The sequence below is a fragment of the Ursus arctos genome, unplaced genomic scaffold, assembly GCF_023065955.2.
Source record: "Ursus arctos isolate Adak ecotype North America unplaced genomic scaffold, UrsArc2.0 scaffold_18, whole genome shotgun sequence".
Lineage (NCBI taxonomy): Eukaryota > Metazoa > Chordata > Mammalia > Carnivora > Ursidae > Ursus > Ursus arctos.
In genome coordinates this window covers 11,448,474-11,473,207 of record NW_026622852.1, presented here as the reverse complement: position 1 = coordinate 11,473,207, position 24,734 = coordinate 11,448,474, and the positions used below count along the sequence as shown (strand labels likewise).

Here is a 24,734-nt window from a genome sequence, read left to right as displayed (position 1 = left end):
GCCTCGTATCCATGACCACCTAATTCAGAAACACAATTTTACCATTATCTTTGAGTCCTCTGTAGGCCCCTGATCCTTAATACTTCCAGGTCCTCCAGGGCAAGGCACTATCCTACAACTTTGGTTCTTAGCCTTCTCTTGTCTTTCTGTATAGTTTGAAGACATACATATCCTTATTTGATATACTATACAGTTTAGCTTATTTTTGAACTTTATATAAATTAAATCATACTATACATATTCTGTATCTTGCTATTTTTTGCTCAACATGTGATCCCAAATTCATCCATACTGATAGGTGTAGCTACAGTTCAATTACCTTGGTGTATAATATTATTCTATTATATAAGTATACTATAATATATTTATCTATCTCTTGTCAGTGTATATTTCAGCTGTTTCCCATTTTGGGAAAAGGGGTATACAAACAATGTTGCTATAAACACTCTTAAACATGTCTCCTGATACAGATGAGCAAGAATTTCTCCAAAGCAGTATTTTTCAAACTACAGACTGCAGCCTAGTAATGGGTCATTAAATCAATTTAGTCATTACAATCAGCATTCTTTAAAAGTGGAATAGAATACAATAGAAAATATCAAAATGTAAGCAAGCATAAATTCGTAGCAAAAAAACTATGCCGTAGGATAAAATTATGAAAGAAGCAAATACTTTATATTAAGTATCTCCTAAATTTTACAGTGTTTAATTCTTGATTTATAGTTTATTTAAATATTATTAAATTCATATTTGGTACATACTTTGTTATATTTTTACTTTTATTATACATAGTAAAGACAATTATTATATAAAATTTTATTTCATGTGTGGGTATACTAGGGTCATTTAGTAGAATGTACTTTTTTCAGTGTAGGGGTCATATTAATAAAAGTTTAAAAAATATTGCTTAAGATCATATTTGGAGGTAAAGTCACTAAGTCATAGGCTATAAGCACTTCAAGAGTTCTCACAGCTCCACATTTGCACCAACACTTGACTCTCAAGCTGAGTAAACTTTTACAAATCTACTAAGTATAAATGGTTCCTCAATATAGTTTTAATTTTTATTTCCTATTTTAATATTATTTATAATTTATAATTTATTTCCTATTTTAAATGTGCCTGACATCAATCAAACAGCTTAAGAATAGATGCATAAGTGTGGCCCATCCACAAATCACAGCCTATTTTTCTATTCTCATCTAAGTGTTACCCTCCTTCAAGATTCAATCTCTCCCTTCCTCCATGAAGGTTTCCCCAAACTGTCACAGTAATTTCTACCCATTCTAGATTTCTGTCTTGCCCAGATTATTCATTAGACACATTACATACTATCTATGTACTCATAATGCTTTCCAAACCAGATTAGCAAATGTTTATGAATGAGATTGACACAGAATGATAAATTCAATCATATGAACACTAAGACTGTTTACAGATTATCTATAGACCTCTCCTTTGAAAGGAGAACTGACAAAACTTGAGAATCCTCATCTATTCTGGAAATTATTTAGATCTTAGGAAGGAAAGAACACTGAACCAAATGATTAAAGTTTTAGAAGGGATTGCCCATTCATGTTCAGCTAAACTTAACAGAAATTGACAACTTAAACACCAACAGCAAGCCCTTTCATGAGAATTACTTAATAATTTGAATTCCAGCATTTGAGTGAATTTAGTAATCAACAAGGCCAAATATAGACTTAATTTTTAAATAAGAAAGTGTAACACAGTAGGTAATTAGTTAACCCAAATTATCAATATTCTTGTAATTAGTTTGATAAATCTGATATTATGTTGAATAATCATTAAAGTAATAGATAAAGATGCACTCCCAATAAAAGACAACCAATAAGTTAAACCTTTAAAGATTTGTAAAATTTTGTATAATGCAAAATATTTTCGTATTAAAGTATGCTCTTACTGATCTACTTTAAATAATGAAAGTACAGGTATATACAGCTGTAGTTCATTTTAAAAAGTAGCTTTATGAAACTTTTCAACAAACTTCTCTGGATAGAGTACATTCTTAATGGTCTGGCTTGAGTTAATATTAAAATAGCAAATAGAACTCAAAGGAACCATAAAGCATAAGGGGTGACAAGAGAAAGTATGTCTGGAACAAATAATTTATTATGGATAAGACATGAAATGAATAATTCATATCATGGTCAAGAGAAGTCTATAGAGTAAGAAGAGAATGATAGAGTATGACGCAGGAAAAAAGGGGAAGGAGGGGCAGCAGCATAAAACTCTATTGAGCAATACTTGAGCATAGTTAATATATTATTTATATGACCTACTTTCAAATGGGCATGAAAGTTTTAGTAAAAAACAGAAAAGTTATGAAGCCACGACAACTAAAACAATGGTAAATGGAGAAAAAAGAAGGTGTAACAGATCTATTTGTAACTGAAAACCAAAACTTATCTCTGAGCTTCCTATAAGGTTAAAAAAAAGGGTGGGGTGGAGTGGGCATATAATGTTAAAGAGCAATCATCATCTAATTAAATACAATACACTAGGCTGTGAGCAGAGTCATGCTATCTAATGCAATACTAGAAGGGGAATTTATTACATGATTTATTTTATAACCATCAGTGACAAAGCTAAGGCACAGTCTTACCAAAAGAAGTTATAGGCAATGTTTTATGCTATCATCAGTAAAATGTTATAATATTATTGTACTTCTATGAAAGTTTTTTCTGCAAACAGCTAAAAAAAAGCGTGCATGAATGTGTGTATGTGTGGGTGTGTGTAACTTTCTAGACATTTGACTAAATACATAAGTAAGATTTAAATAAGCTATAAGAATTGTCATTCTTAAGTGTTACTCTCCTCCATAGGCTATAAGTCTTAAAAATTAATATTGCTCAGTGGAACAACAGAAACATACTGGAGGGACTTCCAGTTTCCCCCCAAGCACGTAAGGAACTTGGAAGTCATCTCTCCTATTCACAAACATGAGAAAAAGCTGAAGTAACTAAAAATCAACAACTCTTCTTAGATCTGTCAAAGAACTGGGGTCATAGAGCAAACTGTTGTTCCCCAAACTAGAGAAACAGACAGTTAGATACATATAGTGGCAATTTACCAGAGCAGAAAACTCCATGGGAACCACTACCCAGGTAGGAAAATCTAATCTGCAATTAACAGATTGCTGGAAGATCAAAGTGGAGAAGTTTTGAGAGTTAAAAGGTCCAAAAAAGCCCAATCTTAGGGAAGTTTTGTCAGAGCCTAACCAACTTGGCAGAAGGGAAATAACTAACTCCAGCACCCTTTATCTAGCCTTCCTAATAATCCGAGGAGGAAATAATTGAGAAGCACTTATGAAGGTCACAGTGTAGGGACACAAGCTCTCTAAAAGACTGAGACCTAATTATGGGACTCTAGAATACTTCCCCTCCCCCGACACCTCACCACATCAGTAGGGCTTTTGTGTAACAACCAGGGAACACAATGGAAAGAACTGTGTGTCTCAGATGATATTTAAGAAACTTCTACAGAAACCCAAATAAAAAAGAACAATAAAACAAAGTTTAGCCTCTGACACATACAGCTACAGCCAACGGTAAACACGGCCTAAGCCCTAGACAGATAAACATAAAACCTCACACTAAAGGCCTATTCACCTCAGAACTTTTTACCCATTTAGTCACTTTTAAGTGTCAACTTGGCTATGCCACAGTACCCACAGTATCCAGTTTTTGATAGTTTTTGATGAAACACCAGTCTAGATGTTACTGTGAACATACTTTTCAGATGTGATTAACATTTAAATCAGTGGACTTTGAGTAAAGAAGACTACCTCTCCATAATGTGACTGGGCCTCATCCAATCAACTGAAGACCATAAGAGAAAGGGCTACAGTCCTCTGAGGAAGAAGGAACTGTGCCTCCAGACTGCCTTTTGATTGAGTTGCAACAGTAACTCTTCCCTGGGTCTCCACCTTGCCGGCCAGCCTTGCACAATTCAGACTTGTGAGCCCACAACTGGGGAGCCAATGCCTTAAAATCAATTTCCTTCTCCAGATAGATAGATAAACAGACATATGTATGCACATCTATTACTTCTCCTTCTCTGAAGAGGCCTAACAGATTTTGGTCCCATTTTGGACTTCAGTCTTAAATTGCAAGAGCATGGATACCATCAACAACCTGAATGAGCTTAGAAGCAGATTTTTCCTAAACCAAGCCTCCATGTGAGAGCACAATCCAACTGAAACCTTGATTACAACCATATGAGATCCCAGTTATGCCCAGGCTCCTGACCCACAGCAACTTAATAACTGTATTGTTTTAATGCACTAGTTTATGATAATTTATTATACAGCAACAGAAAAACCAAACTAATGTAATCTATTTTCCCACAGAATTTACACTAAAAATAATGGAGAAGGTGGTTATGGAACATAGGCATTATAAATCTTGACAGTACAAAAAATACAACCAAAAAATGCTAAGAATTAGAAATTAAGTTCTCCAATTACTCTCCATAGGTTCACTTTAAAATGCAGGAAAAACAAAGGCTACTGAATAAATCAAAATACACTAATTTTCTTACCTTTTTAAAGTGCACAGTTGAGAGACATTATATACATTTTTCAGAATATGTTAGAAGCAAGACGTATACTATTAAATATACTATATAAAGTAATAACTTAATCACTCAAAGAAATGATATAGACTCTAAATATCCCAACTATCAACATGAAAATGCATGCATACGCAAACACACACAAAAATCCCCATAACGTTTAACCTTGAAAACCAGAGGGGCATAATTTTGCAAGTTCTTACAATCAGTGGGGCTTAACACCTAGAACTTTGAAAGTCAGCCAGCTTGGCTCTGGGAGAACCTGGAGAGCAAGAGGAAACTGAGTCCCTACGCTTAAAGAGATAGCATCACAAAGAGCCCTGTAGAGATACAGCATAGAAGCAGCAATTTGAAAAATGCCTCAGGTATAGAGGAAGAAGATTTCCTTGCTAATCTCAGAGTCTGTGCTGGAGGGACAGAGATCTTTGGGATACTTCTCCAGGAGCTAAGTGGGTACCATTTCCCTCTTCACCCACCAGCCCAGAGAAAGAACCCTGCGAAAACCAACACAGCCCCAATACTCCACCTAGCTGGCTATCAGCATACCTTGCTTTCCTCCCCACACTCCCACCCTTGTACTTCCGTGGATCCACACCCTCCAACCATGGCAGGAGTTTTGGGCGGCTGAAGGTCCCTCCCCCAGTGGACAGTTTTGGATCTTGCCAGCACTGTGTGCCCTGCCCTCACATTTTCCTATGGATCCAACCACTCTACCCCTGCAGCAGTTTTCTAAGGCAGCTCCAGGTCCCCTCCCACAGCAGACCTGTGCAAGCCTTGCTAACAATGTGCTCCCCTACCCTCGTTCTCCTGCTGACCTGACCCCTCCAATATACCCTTAGTCAGAGCCCATCATAAGCAGTGCCACAAGCCTGGCAGTGTGCTAGCAGACTGAACAGGTGCCAGCACCACTCCAAAGTGACTGCTGCTCCAAGGAGAGGGGAAGATAACCATGCACACCAGTCCAGCTGGGGAGCCAGCAGTGGGTTGGGGCAGATATCTGGTCTGACCACAGGCTCTGCCCAGCAACAAAAGCGTCTCAGGGGACAATATAGGGAAAGCACCCTTCAGTTCAGTGCTACTACATCTCTGGCAAATGTCTGGTCTGACTCAACTCAAGCCCAAGGCGGCCCCAGACTGGCCCAGTAACAACGGAAGGACCAAACCCTGCAAACAATAGGCAAAGAGAACGACTGCAAACAACTGGACTGAAAGGCAAAAGCAGTTCAGCCACAAGGGTAGGGGGCACGACACACATAGGAGACCCCCTGAAGAGCCAGGTTCTGGTGAATAGGGGACATTGCACTGCAGGACACTATAGGACCTCCTCTTCATAAGGTCACTACTTTCAAAACCAGGAGACATAGCTGACTTTCCTACCACAAAGAAACAGACACAGAGAGTTAGACAAAGTGAGAAGACAGAGAAGTATGTCCCAGAAGCAAGAACAGGACAAAATCACAGCAAGAGAGCTAAATGAAATGGAGAGAAGTAATATGACTGAGGGAATTTAAAGTAAAGTTCATAAAGATACTCACCGGACTTGAAAAAAGAGTGGAGGACCTCAGTGAGGTCCTTAGGAAAGAGTGAGAAAACATATAAAAAAGAACCAAACAGAGATGAAGAACTCAAACTGAAATTAAGGGGCATCTGAGTGGCTCAGTCAAATGTCCAACTCTTGATTTCGGCTCAGGTCATGATCTCAGGGTCATGAGTTCAAGCCCTACATCAGGCTCTGTGCTCAGTGGGGAGGTCTGCTTAGGATTCTGCCTTTCCCTCTGCCCTTCCCCCACCACTGACATGCTCTATCTCTAAAAAAATAAAAATAATAAAAATAACTGAAATTTAAAATACACTACATGGAATAAACAGATGAGAGAAAAAGAACAAATCAGAGACCTGGAGGAAAGAGTAATGGAGAGCAATGAAGCTGAACAGGAAAGAGTAAAAAATAATAATACAAAATGAAAATAGATATAGGGAATTCAACAACTCCATCAAGTATAATAACATTCCCATTATAGGAATCCCAGAAGAAGAGAGAAAAAAGGGGACAGAAAATTTATTTGAAGAAATAATAGCTAAAAAATCCCCAAATCTGGGGAAGGAAAGAGAAATTGAAATTCCCAAGGCATAGAGAGCCCCCAACAAAATCAACCCAAGGAGGTCCATACCACGACAGATAATAATTAAAATGGCAAAAAGCAGTGATAAGGAGAGAATTTTAAGAGCAGCAAGGGAAAAGAAAACAGTTACATACAAGGGAAACCCCATAAGGCTACTGGCTGATTTTAACAGAAACTTTGCAGGCCAGAAAACAGTGCCATGATATATTCAAGGTACTGAAAGGAAAAAACCTGCAGCCAAGAATACTCTGTCCAGAAAGGCTATCATTCAGGAGGAGAGATAAAGAGTTTCCCAGACAAAGAAAGTTAAAAGAATACATCACCACTAAACCAGCCTACAAGAAATGTTAAAGGAACTCTTTGAATGGAAAGAAAAGGCCATTAGTAGGAGTAAGAAAAGCAGAAAGCACAAAAGAAATAAAAATTTGTATATCTGTAAAATTCAGTCAAGGAATTCACAAAATAAAAGGATGTAAAGTAAGACACCACATACCGAAAAGGTGGCAGGGGAGGGAAGAAAAGAATGGGTTCAAACGTAAGTGGGCAATCAATGTAATATAAAATGTTGTATGCATAAGATGTTATATACAAACCCAATGGTAACCACAAATAAAACACCAGAACAGATGTGAAAAATAATAAAGAGAAAGAAATCCAGTGTATCACTAAAGAAAGCCAGGAAGCCATGAGAGAAGAGACCAAGAGAAGAAAGGAATAGAAAAGAACTACAAAAATAACCATAAAATGAGCAACAAAATGGCAATAAGTACATACCTATCAATAATTACTTTGATTATAAATTAACTAAATATTCCAATCAAAAGACATAGGGTGATGGACCGGATAAAAAAACAAGACCCATTCATATGTTGCCAACAGGAGACTCATTTCAGACCTGAAGACACATGCAGATTCAAAGTAAATGGATGGAAAAACATGTATCACATAAACGGAATTGAAAAGAAGGTTGGGTAGCAATACTTATATTACAAAATAGACTTTAAAACAAAGATGGTAACAAGAGACAAAGAAGGACACTATATAATCAAAGGGCACAATCCAACAAGAAGTTATAATAATTATAAATATTTATGCACCCAGCATGGGAGCACCGAAACACATAAGCAGCTAAAAATAACACACATAAAGGAAGTAATCAATAGTAATACAATAATAGTAGGGGACTTTTAACACCCACTTATAGTGATGGATAGAACATCCATACAGAAAATCAACTAGGTGGATCTAACAGATATACTCAGAACATTCCATCCTAAAATAGGAGAATACGCATTCTTTTTAAGTGCACATTTTAGGCCACAAAACAAGTCTCAAAAAATTCAAAAAATCGAAGTTATAGATAGCATGCATCTTTTCCATCCGCAATGCTATGAAACCAGAAAACAACACCAAGGAAAAAAATCTGTAAAGAACATAAAGACAGGAAAGTTAAGTAACATGCTACTAAACAATGAATGGGTCAACCAAGAAATCAAAAAGGAAATAAAGAAAATACAAAGAGATAAATGAAAATGAAAATACAACAGTCCAAAATCTTTGGGATGGAGCAAAAGCAGTTCTAAGAAGGAAGTTTATAGGAATACAGGCCTCCTTCAAGAAGCGAGAAAAATCTCAAATACACAACCTAATCTTAAATCTATAGAAATGAAAAAGAAGAACAAACCAAACCCGAAACCAGTAGAAGGAAGGAAATAATAAAGATTAGAGCAGAAATATATGAAAGAGAAACTAAAATAATAATCATAATCATAATAAAACAGATCAATGAAACCAGGAGCTGGTTTTTTAAAAAGATCAACAAAATTGACAAATTTTTAGCCAGACTCATCAAAAAAAAATTTTTTTTAAAGAGAGAGGACTAACAGTATCATAAATGAAAGAAGAGGAATAGCAACTGCCACCACAGTAATACAACGGATTTTAAGAGAATACCATGAAGAATTATATGCCAACAAATTGGAAAACCTAGAAGAAATGGATAAATTCCTAGAAACATATAACCTACCAAAACTGAATTAGGAAAAACAGAAAATAGATCAATTAGCAACAAGGAAAATGAATCAGAAAACTCCCAACAAACAAAGTCCAGGACCTGACAGCTTCACAGGTAAATTCTACCAAACATTTAAAGAAGAGTTAATATTTATTCTTCTCAAACTACTCGAAAAAATAGAAAAGGAAAGGTTCCAAATTCATTGTAGGAGAATGGGATTACCATGATACCAAAACCAAATATACACTACAAAGAAGAGAGCTACAAACCACGATCTCTGATGAACATAGATACAAAAATCCTCAACAAAATATTAGCAAATTGAATACAACAATACATTAAAAAATATTCACCATGGTCAAGTGAAATTTATTCCTGTGATGTAAGGGTAGTTCAAATCAATGAACTTGATACAACACATCAACAAAGAAAAGGATCAAACCATATGATCATTTCATTAGATGCAGAAAAAGCATTTGACAAAGTACAACATCCATTCAGAATAAAAACCCTCAACAAGTAGGTTTAGGGCAAACATACCTCAACGTAATAAAGGCCATATATGAAAATTCACAGCTAACATCATACTCCGTGGTGAAAAACCAAGACCATTCCCCAAGATTAGAAACAAGAAAAGGATGTAGTATGTCCACTCTCACCACTTTTATTCAGTATAGTACTGGAAGTCCTAGTCATAGCAATCAGACAACAAAATGAAATAAAAGGAATCCAACTTGGTAAGGAAGAGGTAAAACTTTCACTATTTGCGGATGACATGATACTATATACAGAAAATCCAAAAGACTCCACACGCACACGCACACATACAAAACTATGAGAACTGATGAATGAATTCAGTGAGGTTGCAGGATACAAAATCAATATATGAAATCCACTGCATTTCTATATACTAATAATGAAGAAGCAGGAAGAGAAATTAAGAAAATAATTCCATTTATAACTGCACCAAAAAAATAATAAGATACCAAGGAATAAACTTAGCCAAAAAAGTGAAAGACTCATACTCTGAAAACTATAAAACATTGATGAAAGACAACACAAAGAAATGGAAAGACATTTCATGCTCATGGATTATTGTTAAAATGTCTATACTACCCAAAGTAATCTATAAATTTAATGAACTCCTTATCAAAACACCAACAGCATTTTTCACAGAACTAGAAAAACAACCCTAAAATTTGTATGGAACCACAAAAAGACCCTAAAGAGCCACAGCAATCCTGAAAAAGAAAAACAAAACTGGAGGCATCACAATTCCAGACTTCAAGTTATATTACAGTAGTAATCAAAACAGTAAGGTACTGACCCAAAAATAAGCACATACATCAGAGGAACAGAAAAGAAAGCCCAGAAATAATCCCACAATTATATGGTCAATTAATCTTTGATAAAGGAGATAAGAATATATGATGAGAAAAAGTCTCTTCAACAAATGGGTGTTGGGAAAACTGGCCAGTTACATGCAAAAGAATGAAACTGGAACACTTTCTTGCATTCTACACAAAAATAATCTCAAAATGGTTTAAGGACTTAAATGTGAGACCTGAAACCATAAAAATCCTAGAACACAACATAGGCAGTCATTTCTCTGACATCAGCCACAGCAACATTTTTCTAGATATGTCTCCTGAGGCAAGGGAAACAAAAGCAAAAATAAACTGTTGGGACTACATCAAAATAAAAAGCTTCCGCACGCAAAGGAAACCATCAACAAAACTAAAGGTAACCTACTGAATGGGAGAAGATATCTGCAAATGGCATATCTGATAGATGGTTAGTATTCAAAATATATAAAGGACTTATCCAACACAACCCCCCAAAACAAATAATCCAATTAAAAATGGGTAGAAGACACAAAGAAACAATTTTCCAAAGAAGGCATAAAGATGGCCACAAGACACATGAAAAGATGCTCAACATCACTGATCATCAGGGAAATCCAAATCAAAACCACAATGAGATATCACCTTTCACCTGTCATTATGGCTAGTATCAACAAGACAAAAAATAACAAGTGTTGGTAAGGAAGTGAAGAAAACAGAACACTCATGTACTGTTGGGAATGTAACTTGGGGCAGCCACTGTGGAAAATAGTATGGAGGTTCCTCAAAAAGTTAAAAATAGAAATACCACATGATCCAGTAATTTCACTACTGGATATTTGCCCCCCAAAAATGAAAACACTAGTTTGAAAAGATACATGAACCACTATGTTTATTGTACCATTATATAAAATAGCGAAGATATTAAAGCAACCAAAAAGCATCCATGGCGAGATAAATGGATAAAGAAGATGTGGTATATGTAGAGTGGAATATTACTCAGTGTTAGAAAAGAATGAGATCTTGCCATTTGTGACATTGATTGACCTAGAGGGTATTATGCTAAATGAAATAGGTCATACAGAAAAGGACAAACACTGTATCATTTCATTTATATATGGAAGCTAAAAAAACAAAGGAACAAACAAAAAAAACAGAAACAGTTTCACATATACAGAGAACACACTGGTGGTTGCCAAAAGGTAGGGAAGTGGAATGTGGGTGAAATAGGTGAAGGGAATTAAGAGGTACAAACTTCCAGTTATAAAATAAACAATTCATGGGGATGTTATGTGCAGCATAGGAAAAAGTCTTAAATATTACAATATTTTTGTATGATGACAGATGTAACTAGACTTCTTGTGGGGACCATTTCATAATGTATACAAATATTAAATCACTATGATGTATACCCGAAACTAACAGGCTATTGTATGCCAATCATACTTCAATAAAATAATAATAATAATAATAATAATAATAATAATAATAATATTACTCATTCAACAATATTCACTGGGAATCTGTTATATGCCACACAATACGGTAAATACTGGATGTCAGGGATGCAAAGGTGAATTGCTATACGAGGTTCCCCATCCTCTCACAATCTGTAATATCATGTAGGAGAATATGGTTACTTGCACCTTACTTTTATCCCCACCCTACTCCTCAAAGGGATTTAAAAATCATTAAAGGCTAGAATTACAACTCGAAATTTTCCCTAGTACCATCACAGGATAGTATATACATTTAATATATTATACCTTGTGGAAAGTTATAACCATCATTGAACAAAAATATACATGATTTAGTCTAAGAAATTAGGGCCTCTAAAAAACAAATAATTTCTCTTAAGGAAATTTAGTATTTTATTCATGAGCTAAGTGACTCTGCTCAAAAAGGTAAATAATTGAATACTATCTACCCAAGGAAGAGGAAGTAGAAAAAGAATTTAGCAAAGAAAAGTGGAAATATATTGTCATTTTAAGAGCTAACATTTTAAAAAATGGTATGCTATAGTTAGCCATCTAGATCTGGTAATCTGAGCATTCCCTAAAGCACTGTAAACTTAAAACCAAAGAATATCAAAGAGTGGCAAAATCCATTCTCCTCCATCAATAGAGTGGTACCTGAAGATAGATTGCTCAGCCTGGATATACATTTTCCCAAACCTCCTGAATCTTGAGGCTAGTTTTTCTCAATGAAGTACGAATACAAATGGCATTTGCCACTTTTAAGTCACAAGGTTGTATCTATTAGGCAGCTTAGCCTAGCTTAATTAATATAGTAGGTACAGAACAGTATTTATCCATCTTAGGATTCCTTTTGCTATTTTTTGATATTCAGGTAGCAAATATAACTGCTTTCTTTTTCTCATAGCAAACTGACTAAAATGTTATTTCTAAAATTTTATCATCATAGTATCAATTATGATATTTCCTAGAAGGAAAACACAACATGGGAGAATGTATAAACTTCTAATTTAAATGTCATATAGGAGTCTATATTCCATTTTAGAAAGACATTATATGGATGTAGAGAACATAATAATAATTGAATCTTTTCTAAGTTAACTTCCACCTGAAGTCCTTTAATAAAACAACTTTTAACAATAATCAAACTTAGATCAAAGTTCTCTCAAAACTGTAATTGGCTAGGAAGGAAAATAGAGTCAGAAGTCAAAGAGCAAAGTCTCCAAACAGAGCTTCCAATCACCCCAGAAAAATTACAGGCAATTCAGCACACAATGAGCAACTGGGTGCAAAATGAACTTAAATATTTTAGCACAATATAGGTCATTCTTACAATAAATTTCTTTCTCCTTCATTTTTGAGATGTTTATACTTTAAAATAGTTCTGGGAAGTGCTGATCACATGGATTTTTGCAGTGATAATATACTGATTATATAATCACATATAGTCTTGTTATATATGTAATTGTATAATTTACTGATTATATGCAGAACATGAGATTGTATGAATCGAAAGTACACATTTTCAAGAGATCAAATAAAATCATCCCAGTTATTTGTTAATCTTTTCTATAAATGAAACCATCTAAAAATTTGTAAGTTTCAATGATACTACTAGTAATAAAATGGTAACTGCTAATAATAAAAGGTAAAACTCAATAAAACAATGAATAATTCTAGATACTACTATAAAACCATAACTATCTTGAGTTTTAAAGTATAAATGACATAGCCTACTAATTCAGAAAACAACATCTTTGCTATAAGCGAAGTACACTAGTGAAGAATAATCTGACTACAGTAGTTTCAAAATAGTAACGATTTGATATAATGACCCTGATATTCTTAATGAACATTATTGCAAAAAAAATTTAAAAATAAAGATCTACTCCTGAAATAAAATATTAATTTTTAGTATTTTCTGGTACAACACCAACCTGTTCCAATTCTTGTATTTTAGCATCCTTGACTTGCAGAATTTCTAAAACTTTTCTGTCTTTAGCTTCAGATTTCTGTTTTTCTCTAGAAAGAAAAATATAGCGTTTATTAGTCAAAACTGGTAGCTAACCCCTTAAATTTTCACATCCCGAAAATGAGTATCACTTTAAAAAATATAGAAAATTAAATTATCTGGGGTTGACAGCCCTTTCAGAATTAATCAGAAACCATATGGCAAGTGACAACAACTTACTTAAAAACTACTGACAACCAAGACAACTTCATACCAAAACAATAGTTTAGTTTCCAGATTTAGATGCATGACAAAAAAAATACTTAAAACATATTTAATATAGCAATAACCACTATATCATCAATTTAAAATAATTAATAAATATGACATGTTCTTAACATAAACATTTTATACACATGATTAAATTAAGACTAAAATATCACTTTTGAAGTAAAAGACTCAAACGATAGCTAGAGATTTCATAATAACCAACATTTTTAAAAATAGGATAGAAATTTATTGGACATTTATTTCTATTTTTTAAAAACTTTAAAAATAGGTAAGCAGAAATCTATACCTAAATCACTAATGAATCCAAAGTAGACAGGTAAGGAAGAAGAAAACCCTCAATTGGGAAAAAGTGAAATGAAGGAAAGGGCCATAGAAGGCACAAAGCAATTATCAGAATGAAGAGACACCAATCAGAAAAGCACATCACTGGTTGCAAGAAATAAATTCAGATGGTATACTGCTACATTTTAAAAACTTAAATTAGACTTCCAGTAAGTTAGCATAGTAAGTTCACACTTTAAGGCTCTTCCCTCTTCTCTCAGTTTATAATATTAATAGAAAAACATGAAAGAAAAAAATTAAGGAGACACAGCCAAATCTAAGGATTACAAACTAAACAGAAATACAATGCTATAAACAACGATGAAGGTCTTGTATACTATCCAGGTCTCAATGAAGGCGAAGGTGAAAAAGAGCTTGGTGCCTGGGGATAATTGGGAAAAAGTATCCTGCTCAATATGCAGAAGGATAGCTACACTCATAGTTTGAAACCAGAGACTAGGGTGGGACTCCCAGCTCCTGAAAGGAGTCTGGAAAAAATCTCTCCCCACCCTCCTGGAGCTAAGGATTACATGAAAGTTTAGACAGGCAAAAGTTTATAGACAGCATCCCAATCAGGCGCTGAGCCAAAACACTCCACAGCTCAGGTACTAAATATAACAAATTCTCTGTGTCACTGTTGGCTAAGAGCCCCAAGCTACTAATATAAAACCTAATTCAAGATGGGGTGAGGGGGACAACTTAGTGGCAAGCACAAAATTTCCAGAGGAAAAAAAAAAAAAAGACCAGTAGCAAATGCAAAGACACTGAGGCAAGAGCACAATTGATGTACCCAAAGAACAGTAAAATAGTAACGTCCATAGAGGGGAGAACAGTGGCTAAGGACAGAATGGTCACTGGAAATAAAGTAATATATGGCCTTTTAAGCCATATATTGGATCTGACTCTCAGTAAAATGGGAGGACAGAGAATAGTTTTGAGTAGAGAAGTAATACGAATTAATATTTCGTGAGTATCATACACATCTAGAGTATGTGTATGACTCTAGAAATCAAAACTGGAAGCAGAGACAACAGTTAAGAGGCAACTAAAATACCTCGGGTGAGAACTAAAGATGATTTGGATAAGATAGGTCATATTGGCGATAACTGAGAAAGTGATAAAATTCTTGATATTTTGTAGGTGGAGCTAACAGGATTTTTTGATGCAGTAGATAAGAGATATAAAAGAAAAAGAGAAGTCAAGAATGTTTCCTAGGCTTTTGTCTGAATAACTGGAAGGATGGAGTAGACAATATCTGAGATCCAGATGAGGAGAGTGAGGGACATTAGATTTTGGGATTTGGACCTGCTAAATTTGAGACGTCTTATCAACATCCAAGACATGGTTGGATAAACAAGTCTGGAATTGGTCAAGAAGTCAAGGCTGAAGATAAAACTTTAGGTATCATCCAAATATATCTAAGATCAAAGGGTAGGTGAGATCGCCTAAGGAGTGATTTTGGATAAAAAAAAATCTGAGAATTGGGTCCTGAAGTACTCCACATTTATAAATTAGTAAGATGGGGAAAAACAGCCAATGACACTATGAAAGAAAAAGAGTCATGCAAAAGCAGAATCAAGACAGAAAGCTAATTGAACAAGTATTTCTAGAAGAAAGGAATCAACCTTGGCAAATGCTGCAAACATGCTAAAGAAGATAAAGACTGAAACTACTGGGATTTAGCAGTACTGAAGTCACTGGTGATTTTGACAAGAGCTGTTTTAGGAGAATGGTGGATATACAAATCTAATTGGAGTGAGATCAAGAGAGAAAAAAAAATAGAGATAGTAAAGACTACTTTTCAGAGGAATTTTGCTGTAAAAAGGAGCAGAGAAACAGAACAGTACTTCAAGGAAAATGTCAAATCAAAAGATATCTTTCTCAAAAGATTTGAAGATAAAATTGCAAGTGAGTATGTTGACAGGAATATTCCAAGACAGTGAGTGATATTGATGATGTGAGAGAGAGAAGGGAGAACTGCAAAGTGACATCCTTAGGTCCTTGAGTACACAGTTTGTTTGGGCTCAGATGACAGCATGAACAGTTCTTCCAAAGAAATAAGGAGAGAAAATATGGGTACAGATTCAGATATTTTGGTAGATGTGGTTATGGGAAGAAGTAAAAGCTCTCTTATAAAAGCTTCTATTTACTCAGTGGTATAGGAAGCAAGGGGATTGTCAAGAGTTTAGCTAAAGCTACTCCATGATTGCTGCCTTGGCATCCACTTGGGTTTGGCCAAGCAGCCTGAAGTGACCTTAAATGAAGCTAGATGATGCAAGTGCCCCAGATAGCAGCATGCAGAGTCACAAGTAAATTTAAGTTCTTTATAGGACTTCCCCAACAACCCTTGTGATCAATAGTGTCCCCTGCCTCCTAATACCTTTCCCTTAAATGTCACTTACATAAGACCCCTGCCCCATAGAGCTGACTAAAACCTGGTTCTTTTGGTTTGACCAATCCCACTTTAGCCTGGAAACCCCAAAGCACTCCATCCATGAACTCTCAGAAAAGCATGTGCCCCAGGTCCTTGACTTCCCATGTGGCCCCTCGAGGTATGCTGGGTACTCACTCCAGCACCTGTGAATAATAAACCTCTATTTCAATTTCTCTTGTGATCTGTTGTTGAACCATGGCTCACCATCCAGCACCCTTGTTCCACTTAACAACATTAATTTAACAAATTCATAACAGTTATCCAACAACTGAAGTGAGAAGGGGAAAGAAAGTGTTAGAAGCTGACAAGAGAGTAAACATCAAATAGTCTTCTAGGATACTGGGATGGTAAGTGAGCCAGAAAAAAAAAAAAAAGGATATCTACTAGGCAGTGCTAGAGACCACAAAGGTTAGTGGTCATAAATTCATATATGACCAGACATCACGGTTCAGGATTTTTCTCTAGCCATGTTCAGCCCTCTGGATATACATACACAGTACAAACACAATGTATTATGACTACTGTTTTTACTGTTTACACTTTATCCTGCTTTATTATTTTATTTTCTATTTACCAACAATTGATAGCACATCTAATGCATAATCACAGTCCATTGTCTTCAACTGGGCTCTCTTTATATTTGTGATTCTTTTATTAAGAGTGAAATTAAACATACTTTTATCAATTGAAATGTTTTTTTCCCATCTTTCCGTAATTTGCCAGTGCCAGTAAATGTATTTGCCATTTTATATTTTTTGATTTATAAAACTATTTTATGTATTAAAAATATATGCCCTTTATCACTATACTGTACACCTGCAACAAACATAACACTGTATGTTAACTATCCTGGAATTAAAATAAAAAACTTAATTAAAAAAAGAAAATATATATATACCCTTTACCTTTCATTTACCACAAATATATACTCTCAAATTATCACTTGAACTTTTAATTTGATATTATAAAATCATGAGTATTGCAGAAGAGTACTGTATCAATTCAAGGTATATGCATCTGGAAAAAATGGCTTCAAATCTCAAAGCGAAGGGCATGATGGGTTTACCCAAAGACAAAGACCCAGGCAAGACATTAATTACAGTCAGAAACTCCCCCTGTAAGTTGCTTTCTGGATATGCTATGAGTCTAATTTTAAATTCCCAGGAATTAGTTTAATTTACAGGGATTGAGTCTTTCTAATCCACTCTTTTGTAATAACCCTAAAATCCCCACCAGTGTCAAAATACATTCTGGTGGTCCTTTTAAATGAGGCAGGATAAAACTAGACTATATGCCACAAAACCCAAACAAAAGCATTATTACAGCTTTCAAATGAACTTGGTACCAGGGTGGTTATTTCCTATGACACAATTATGTATATAAATTCAGTCACAGTCTAACCCAGTGGTTCCTATACTACAGGTCATCAGAGAAGTAGCATTAGCATCACCTAGGAACTTGCTAGAAATGCACTATCTTCCACCCTCTCTAAGTACAGAAAGTCTAGAGTAGGACCCAGCAAGCTGTGTTTAACCATAACAAGATGCTATGGACTGAATGTTTCAGATTCATATGTTGAAGCCCTAATCCCCAGTGTGCTGGTTTTTGCAGGTGGGGCCTTTGGGAAGTCATGAGGATAGAGCCTTCATGAATAGGATTAGGGAATCTATAAAGAGACATGAGAAAGATGATCTCCCTCTCTATCATGTGAATATATAGCAAGAAGGCAGCTGTCTGCAAGAAAGCTCTCACAAGGAATGGAGTCAGCACTCACCTTGATATTGGACTTCCTAACCTCCAGAAATGTGAGAAATAAATGTTTGGCTTTTTAACCACCTGGTCTATGGTATTCTGTTATAACAGCCTGTACTAAGACACAAAGCCTCAAGTGATGCTGACACACACTGAAGTCTGAGTCACTGAAACAACAGTAACTGATTAAGCTGAGTAATGTAATACTGAAAATATAGGTCATAAATGAAAAAAAAACTTCAAGTCAAATATAAACTTCAAAAATATACTTCAAGGATGTATTTTAAACCAAAAAATCTCCAAAATTGATGATTATGTTATAGTTTTGAAATTGAAAAAAAAAAATCACAATTGAAGATCTATATAGAGATTTGTCCAGCAGCTCCTCCTGGTGGTACATGATATGTAATATTTTCATAACTGGAAAGTGCTCCCAAGAGAAAACAGCGCTACAATATGAATACAATATTTTTTACTTAAAATAATACAACGAAAAAAGTTGTTTCGAGTTTAAAACATCACCAACCTATCTGGTCAATTCAATTAATATATATTCTATGTATTTTTAAGACATAACGAAAAGGTTCCTAAAAAAAAAAAAAAAAAGACACTGTCAAGAAGTTGATGATGATCAATGACTGAGACAAACTCCTGTTTAGCTAATTAGAACCACTGATGTGCAATAATGATGTGAGCTAAGAATATTTGCAGACTTCTTTAGGATGAAAAATGAAGTGAAGAGATGCTGTCAAATGCGTACAAGTTTAAAGCTCCAATCACTTTTCCCAAGAGTACTACCCATTTAAACATTTAACATTGCTGCACTTAGCCACATGAATTACCACGTTAACTTTTTGCCATTTTTCTAAACTCAAAAATCTGAGAAATTATTCTAAATCATTAAGAAACAAAATTTGACTGTGTTATAGACCATGCCATATATTATACAATATGACAGGATCATATTTTCTGGGTTTGAGCCCATTTTTAATGAGATGTCAAAAATGAAATATTAGAGTCTAAAAGAAACATTTAACTATAAATGAGGCAATGATATTGGTCTGATTTAGAAAACAAAGAAAATAAAAAAGCAAAACTGACACTGATTATTCTTAATTAACAGATAACAATAATGCACAAAATAAACCTAGTTGGACTAACGTTTTCTTTCATTTGAGCACAGAATCTATTAAAATGTAGATTTTATTATTAATGGCTTTCCATTTAAATGCTTTCTCAATTTCTGGTAAACATTAAGATTCTAAAACAGTAAGACTGATAAAAATGGAAGTTTAGGGAAATGAGAATTATACCATTATCAAATTATCTATCCTTTTATTCATGAACTGTTTCATAACTATTTTTCTACTTTGAATATGCATAATAAATTACTAGAATAGTATCTATGAATAATATAGTAAGAAAGCTTAAAAAAAAGGAAAAATTTAAAAACTTAACACAAACACTTTTCAGATATGTTTACTCCAGAGTAAAAAAGCTATTGAAAAAACTCTAATATTCTTAGTAAAAATATATTATTAAATCAATAGATCCTAAAACCACTGGTATAAAATATTTTAAAGGTCTAAGTATACTTAAAATATCTATTTTGCTTTAAGATCGAAGCTTAATTTTTATTACATAATCCAGAATTTCTATGTATATTTTATACTTCAATATAAAAAATATATTTATATATGAAAGGCAAAACTTGTGCAGAAGACTCAACCTGACACGTGAAAACTGATAGATTATTTTTTTCTTGTTCAATCAGGTAGTTCCAAACTAGAATAAAGAATAGAATTAGGCTACAGCATCTTAATCTGAATTTATAAAGTATCAATGAACTCCATAAACAAAGAAGCAATAATTTACTAGAACATAACAACTTAGATTTAGTATATTACTAAATAATATATCTTTGTTTTAGATATTCTTATCCACTCAACAACATTTCTAAATACACAAAGTTGAAACTCAAAACACTTTCTGTTTTATAGTTAGAACTAAATGACTTTATTTGGCTCCTGATTTTCCTGTTTCTTTTAACTACATGTCCAGATACTTCTGCATATACTCAACATTCATTATCTAAAGCATCCAGAAAAAAGTTGGAAAAGATTGTGTATTATATGCCTTTAATAATTGTGCAAATATTTTTCACTCAGAATCTAGAAGTCTTTTACAGTGTTCAAAAATATCAGCACTTCAGAACAGACTGTTTTAACATCTGCACATCACCAGGGTTGCCCCCAAGGATTTTTAAATGATGCCTGCCTGTGCTGAATAAAGTGCTAACTTGCACCTTGCATTTCAAACTGTGTCCTGAGCAGCCATCCAGTTGGTACAACACCAGCTGAATTCCCACAGGCCACTGCTCACTCAGCCTTGACTGCAATTATCATGTCAATATTTTGTGCTCCAATATGCAGATATGCACACATGCAAGCTGCATAATACTTCCTTCTCCATGGAATGTTGACTTATGCTCAATGTTCTGGGAATTTTAAATGAAACTAGAAATAAACTTACATCAAATAAAGACAATCATAATTATTTTGCCTTAAAAATAATATTTGTGTTACCTTTTGCCATCTATATAGAGGCTAAAATTTTAAAATAACTACACTTCAGTACAATTTCACAATTCTCTAATTTAAAGGTCTTCATAAAAGTTAAAAGACTATTTGTCAAGCCTCTTGCAAAAGTAAGAGTTCGAATGTGTTTTTTCAGACTTTATTGTTCATTCTTTTACCTTAAACAGTAGAATGGTTCCAATCAGACACCTTTCTATTAGTTCCTTTGACTATCTCCCATCCATCCCTATCTCTGCCTAGGCATTCATCGCTGTTGCATGAGGAAAAGTACTCAGCAAAATATATTTATGCCCTGTGTGGAGCTGCCTAGCAGCACTGCTGCCAGATGGAAGAATTCTGGCAGCTACACTTCTGGGGTCTCCAACCAGTCATGCTACTTCCATGCTCCAAAATGCAACCCTTTTGTAGGCTGTGTTTGCTTAATACACATGGGAGAGTGTACAACCATATAGCAGCTGTGCAACCCATGTGTTTAAGAGTGGAATGGAGCAGGAGGGAGGTTTTCCCAGTGGTGAGAGTATATAATATAACCTTATAACAACAGCCTGCATATTAAGCATCTAACCTTTAACTGTAAACATAAATATGAGATAATCTTTCATCCTCTATGAGGTTAAATCTTTAAATACAAGTATTTCAAGAATACAGCATGCATATCCTAAATAAACATGCAAAAAATACTAAAAGTCATCTTGCCTTTCTTATTCCTTTTTATGGTTCCCGTTTTCCAGGACTGAGTTTTCATTTACAGACCAGAGAGAGAGAGAGAATACTAGAAATGGGAGAGAGAGTAAAAGAAAAAAGTATTGAAAAGCCCATCAAATAGTAAAAACAAATGGTAAAAAGAAAGCAAAACATGTCTCTAAGACTGACAGATTGTTTAGAAGTAAAAAACAAATAGGAAAATAAAGCAATTTCTGCAGAGACTTCATTTGAAAATGTTATATCAAAAAAATAAAAAATATTAACATTGGTAAACCCTGAACATCTTCAATCTGAGACTTGGATGTATTTCTGAATTTGAGTATTCAAATTCAAGTACAAAACACATTATTTTAAAGATTAACAAACTGCAAATAAGCTTTAAAATTAAGAAGCAATAATAACATCAAAAAGGCTGCAAGTTTTCTTGGAAGCCTATTATTTAGAAAACATGAACTGACTTTTCTCAAGACTCTATAAAAACAAACTGAAAAGGAATGTAAACTATAACATGAGATGGTGATGATGACACACTTACAATGTGCTAGGCATTATTATAACTACTATACATGCATTAACTCAAAACAACTCCATTCTTATTTTCATTTTACAAAAGAGAAAACTAAGGCATATAAAAGTGACTATTTTGCCTCAAGTTACACAACAAACTATGTGGTAGAGCCAAGATTCTACACCACATAGCCATGTCTTCATAGCCACGTTCTTAACCATTAATCACTAAAAATAACGTCTTTATAGATATTACGGTTCAGTATTAAGCAAGTTCCAATGAACAAATTTTTCCCTAACATCTTTAAAACTGTGAAATTTTGGATCTCAAATTTTTCCATCCATAAAGATATAACAATATTCACCTTTCTAGTTTAGATTCTCTTCTGGAATGTCAGAATTGCCTGTAAAGCTGTTTCACAATGCAGATACCTCAATCTCATCCTAAACCTTGACAAATAACAATCTCATAGAGTTCATGGATGAATGATAGCTCACAAATCTCTAAATAAATGAATCTACAACTCAGTGAAGGAAATATTCATATAGTTAAATCTTTGCTGTATAAGTCCTCCATGATTAAAATTAAATATGACATTCCTCACATGCCCCTGACCAAAATTTTGACTACCTGAGAGAACTGTTTAAGGATCAGTGCCACTTTTGAGTGCCTATTACTGGACAAGCTTTTAAGTAAATGCTTCTCTAATTCAACAAACTCTTTCTAAAATCCTTTTAACAGATGTGTTAACTGAGACCTAAAGAGTTTCAATAAGGAAGACACAGAAATATTTGTGATTTAAACTCTGGTCTATGTGACTTCAAAGTCTGTGTTCCCAACTTCTGCTACGGACTGGATGTATATACCCCTCGCCCCAAATTCATATGTTGAAATCTAATCCTTCATGTGATGGTATTTGGCGGTAGGGAATTTGGAGGAATTGGGAGATAGAGACTTGGCGCCCTTATAAGGTTATGAAGACACCAGAGCACTCTTTTTCCCCCATGTGAGGATATAAGTTGGTGGCTCTCACTAGAACCTGACCATGCTGGTACCCTGATCTCATGCTTCCTGTCTCCAGAACTGAGAGAAATAAATATTTGATGTATAATCCACCCAGTTCATGGTATTTTGTTAAGAGCAGCCTGAGCTAAGAGCCCATCTTTACACATTGTCAGTTTTAAAATTCCTAATTTTAAGATTCAATCTTAAAAACATCTCCAGAAGTTCTGATTTTATATAACTTTGAAAGAGATTCTCACAGGTAAGAAATAACACCTTAATCATGGAAAATGGAATCTTAATTTAACGAATACTATACACAAAACAAACAATATGTTGAGACAGAATAAATGCAGGGAAGACAGTTTGCTTATTCAATGAGGGGGGATCAAGGAAGACAACTCTTAGTTAATGATTACAATTTTTACCACAACCACCTTCAGGAGAAGTACTATATATTTTCCTTCCCCTGACCCTCTCTCTTCTCACAATGTAAGTAGAATCTTAAACACAGATTAGGCATTCAAAAAATAGTTCTGAATTAAAAGTATTTATTAAGTGCCATCAGGTATGCAAACTACACTGCAATCTATACAGACCTAGAATTTAAAAACTCATAAAAACATATAGAATTTTCAAGAAGATTTAAGACAATAAAAACATATCTGATAACTGAATGGTATTTTTTGCAGAGATGGGAGTATATCAAAAAAGGAAGAAACAACAGTATTCATTAAGAATTAAAATAGACAAGTAAAATGTCATATTGCTGGCCAGCTAAACCAAGTATCTTTCATTTCCAGCAATATTATAATTCAAAATTATGCTTAACCATAGTTATACTTTCCCCCAAATCATTAGTATGACCTGTCATTTCTTTCATGACACAGATCGAGCTTCACATGAACTACTTGCTAAAACCAATTCCTTGAACTCATCATGAACCATATTCCCATTTTAATCTTGAATTCATCATGACATAAATGGAATAAAATGCCACTAAATAATATATTTATTTTATTTCTTAAAGTTTTAAAACATTATGCTTGGCTTTTCGCTAATCCACTAATAAAAGCCTTTACTAATAAGTGTAGGACATTAAAATAAATTTAGATCACATTCACTTGTTTTCTTCTTTCTTTGTTAACACTCAGGTGAGAGATAATTCTCCCTTTGGGTAGTGGTAAAAACAGGGGCTCTGGGGGCAGCTGAGTGGCTCAGTCAGTTAAGCATCTGACTCTGGATTTCAGCTCAGGTCATGATCTCATGGATCATGAGATCGAGCCCCGTGCTGGACTCTGCTCAGCTGGGAGTCTACTTGAGATTCTCTCCGTCTGCCCCTCTCCCCACTCATGCATGTGCACATTTTTTCTCTCTTTCTCTCTCTCACACAAATAAATAAATAAATCTTAACAAAAACAAAAACAGGGGCTGGGGAAACATATATACTCCCACACATTAGTTCTGTGAGCTTGGGCAAATTATTCAACCTCTCTGTAGTTCATTTCCTTCATCTGTATAATAAGACGAATAATAAGGCCCATTTCATAGGACTATTGTAAGAATTCAGTCAATATGTGGAAAGCACTAAGAACCATGTATGGCCCACAGTAAACACTTGA

General features: G+C 34.5%; 1 protein-coding gene across 10 annotated transcripts in view; it reads right to left on the bottom strand.

Annotated features, from left to right (window-relative positions):
• Positions 1-24,734, bottom strand: part of CNTLN (centlein) — a 495,968-nt gene that overhangs the window by 200,204 nt on the left and 271,030 nt on the right. For all 10 annotated transcript variants that reach the window (XR_008959874.1, XM_057313468.1, XM_057313469.1 and 7 more), the window contains one exon: positions 13,489-13,573. Coding sequence is in view for 9 of the 10 variants with exons in the window: in XM_057313468.1 (XP_057169451.1) it covers positions 13,489-13,573 (85 nt within the window). In the remaining variant the exon portion in view is untranslated. The remainder of the gene's footprint in view (positions 1-13,488; positions 13,574-24,734) is intronic.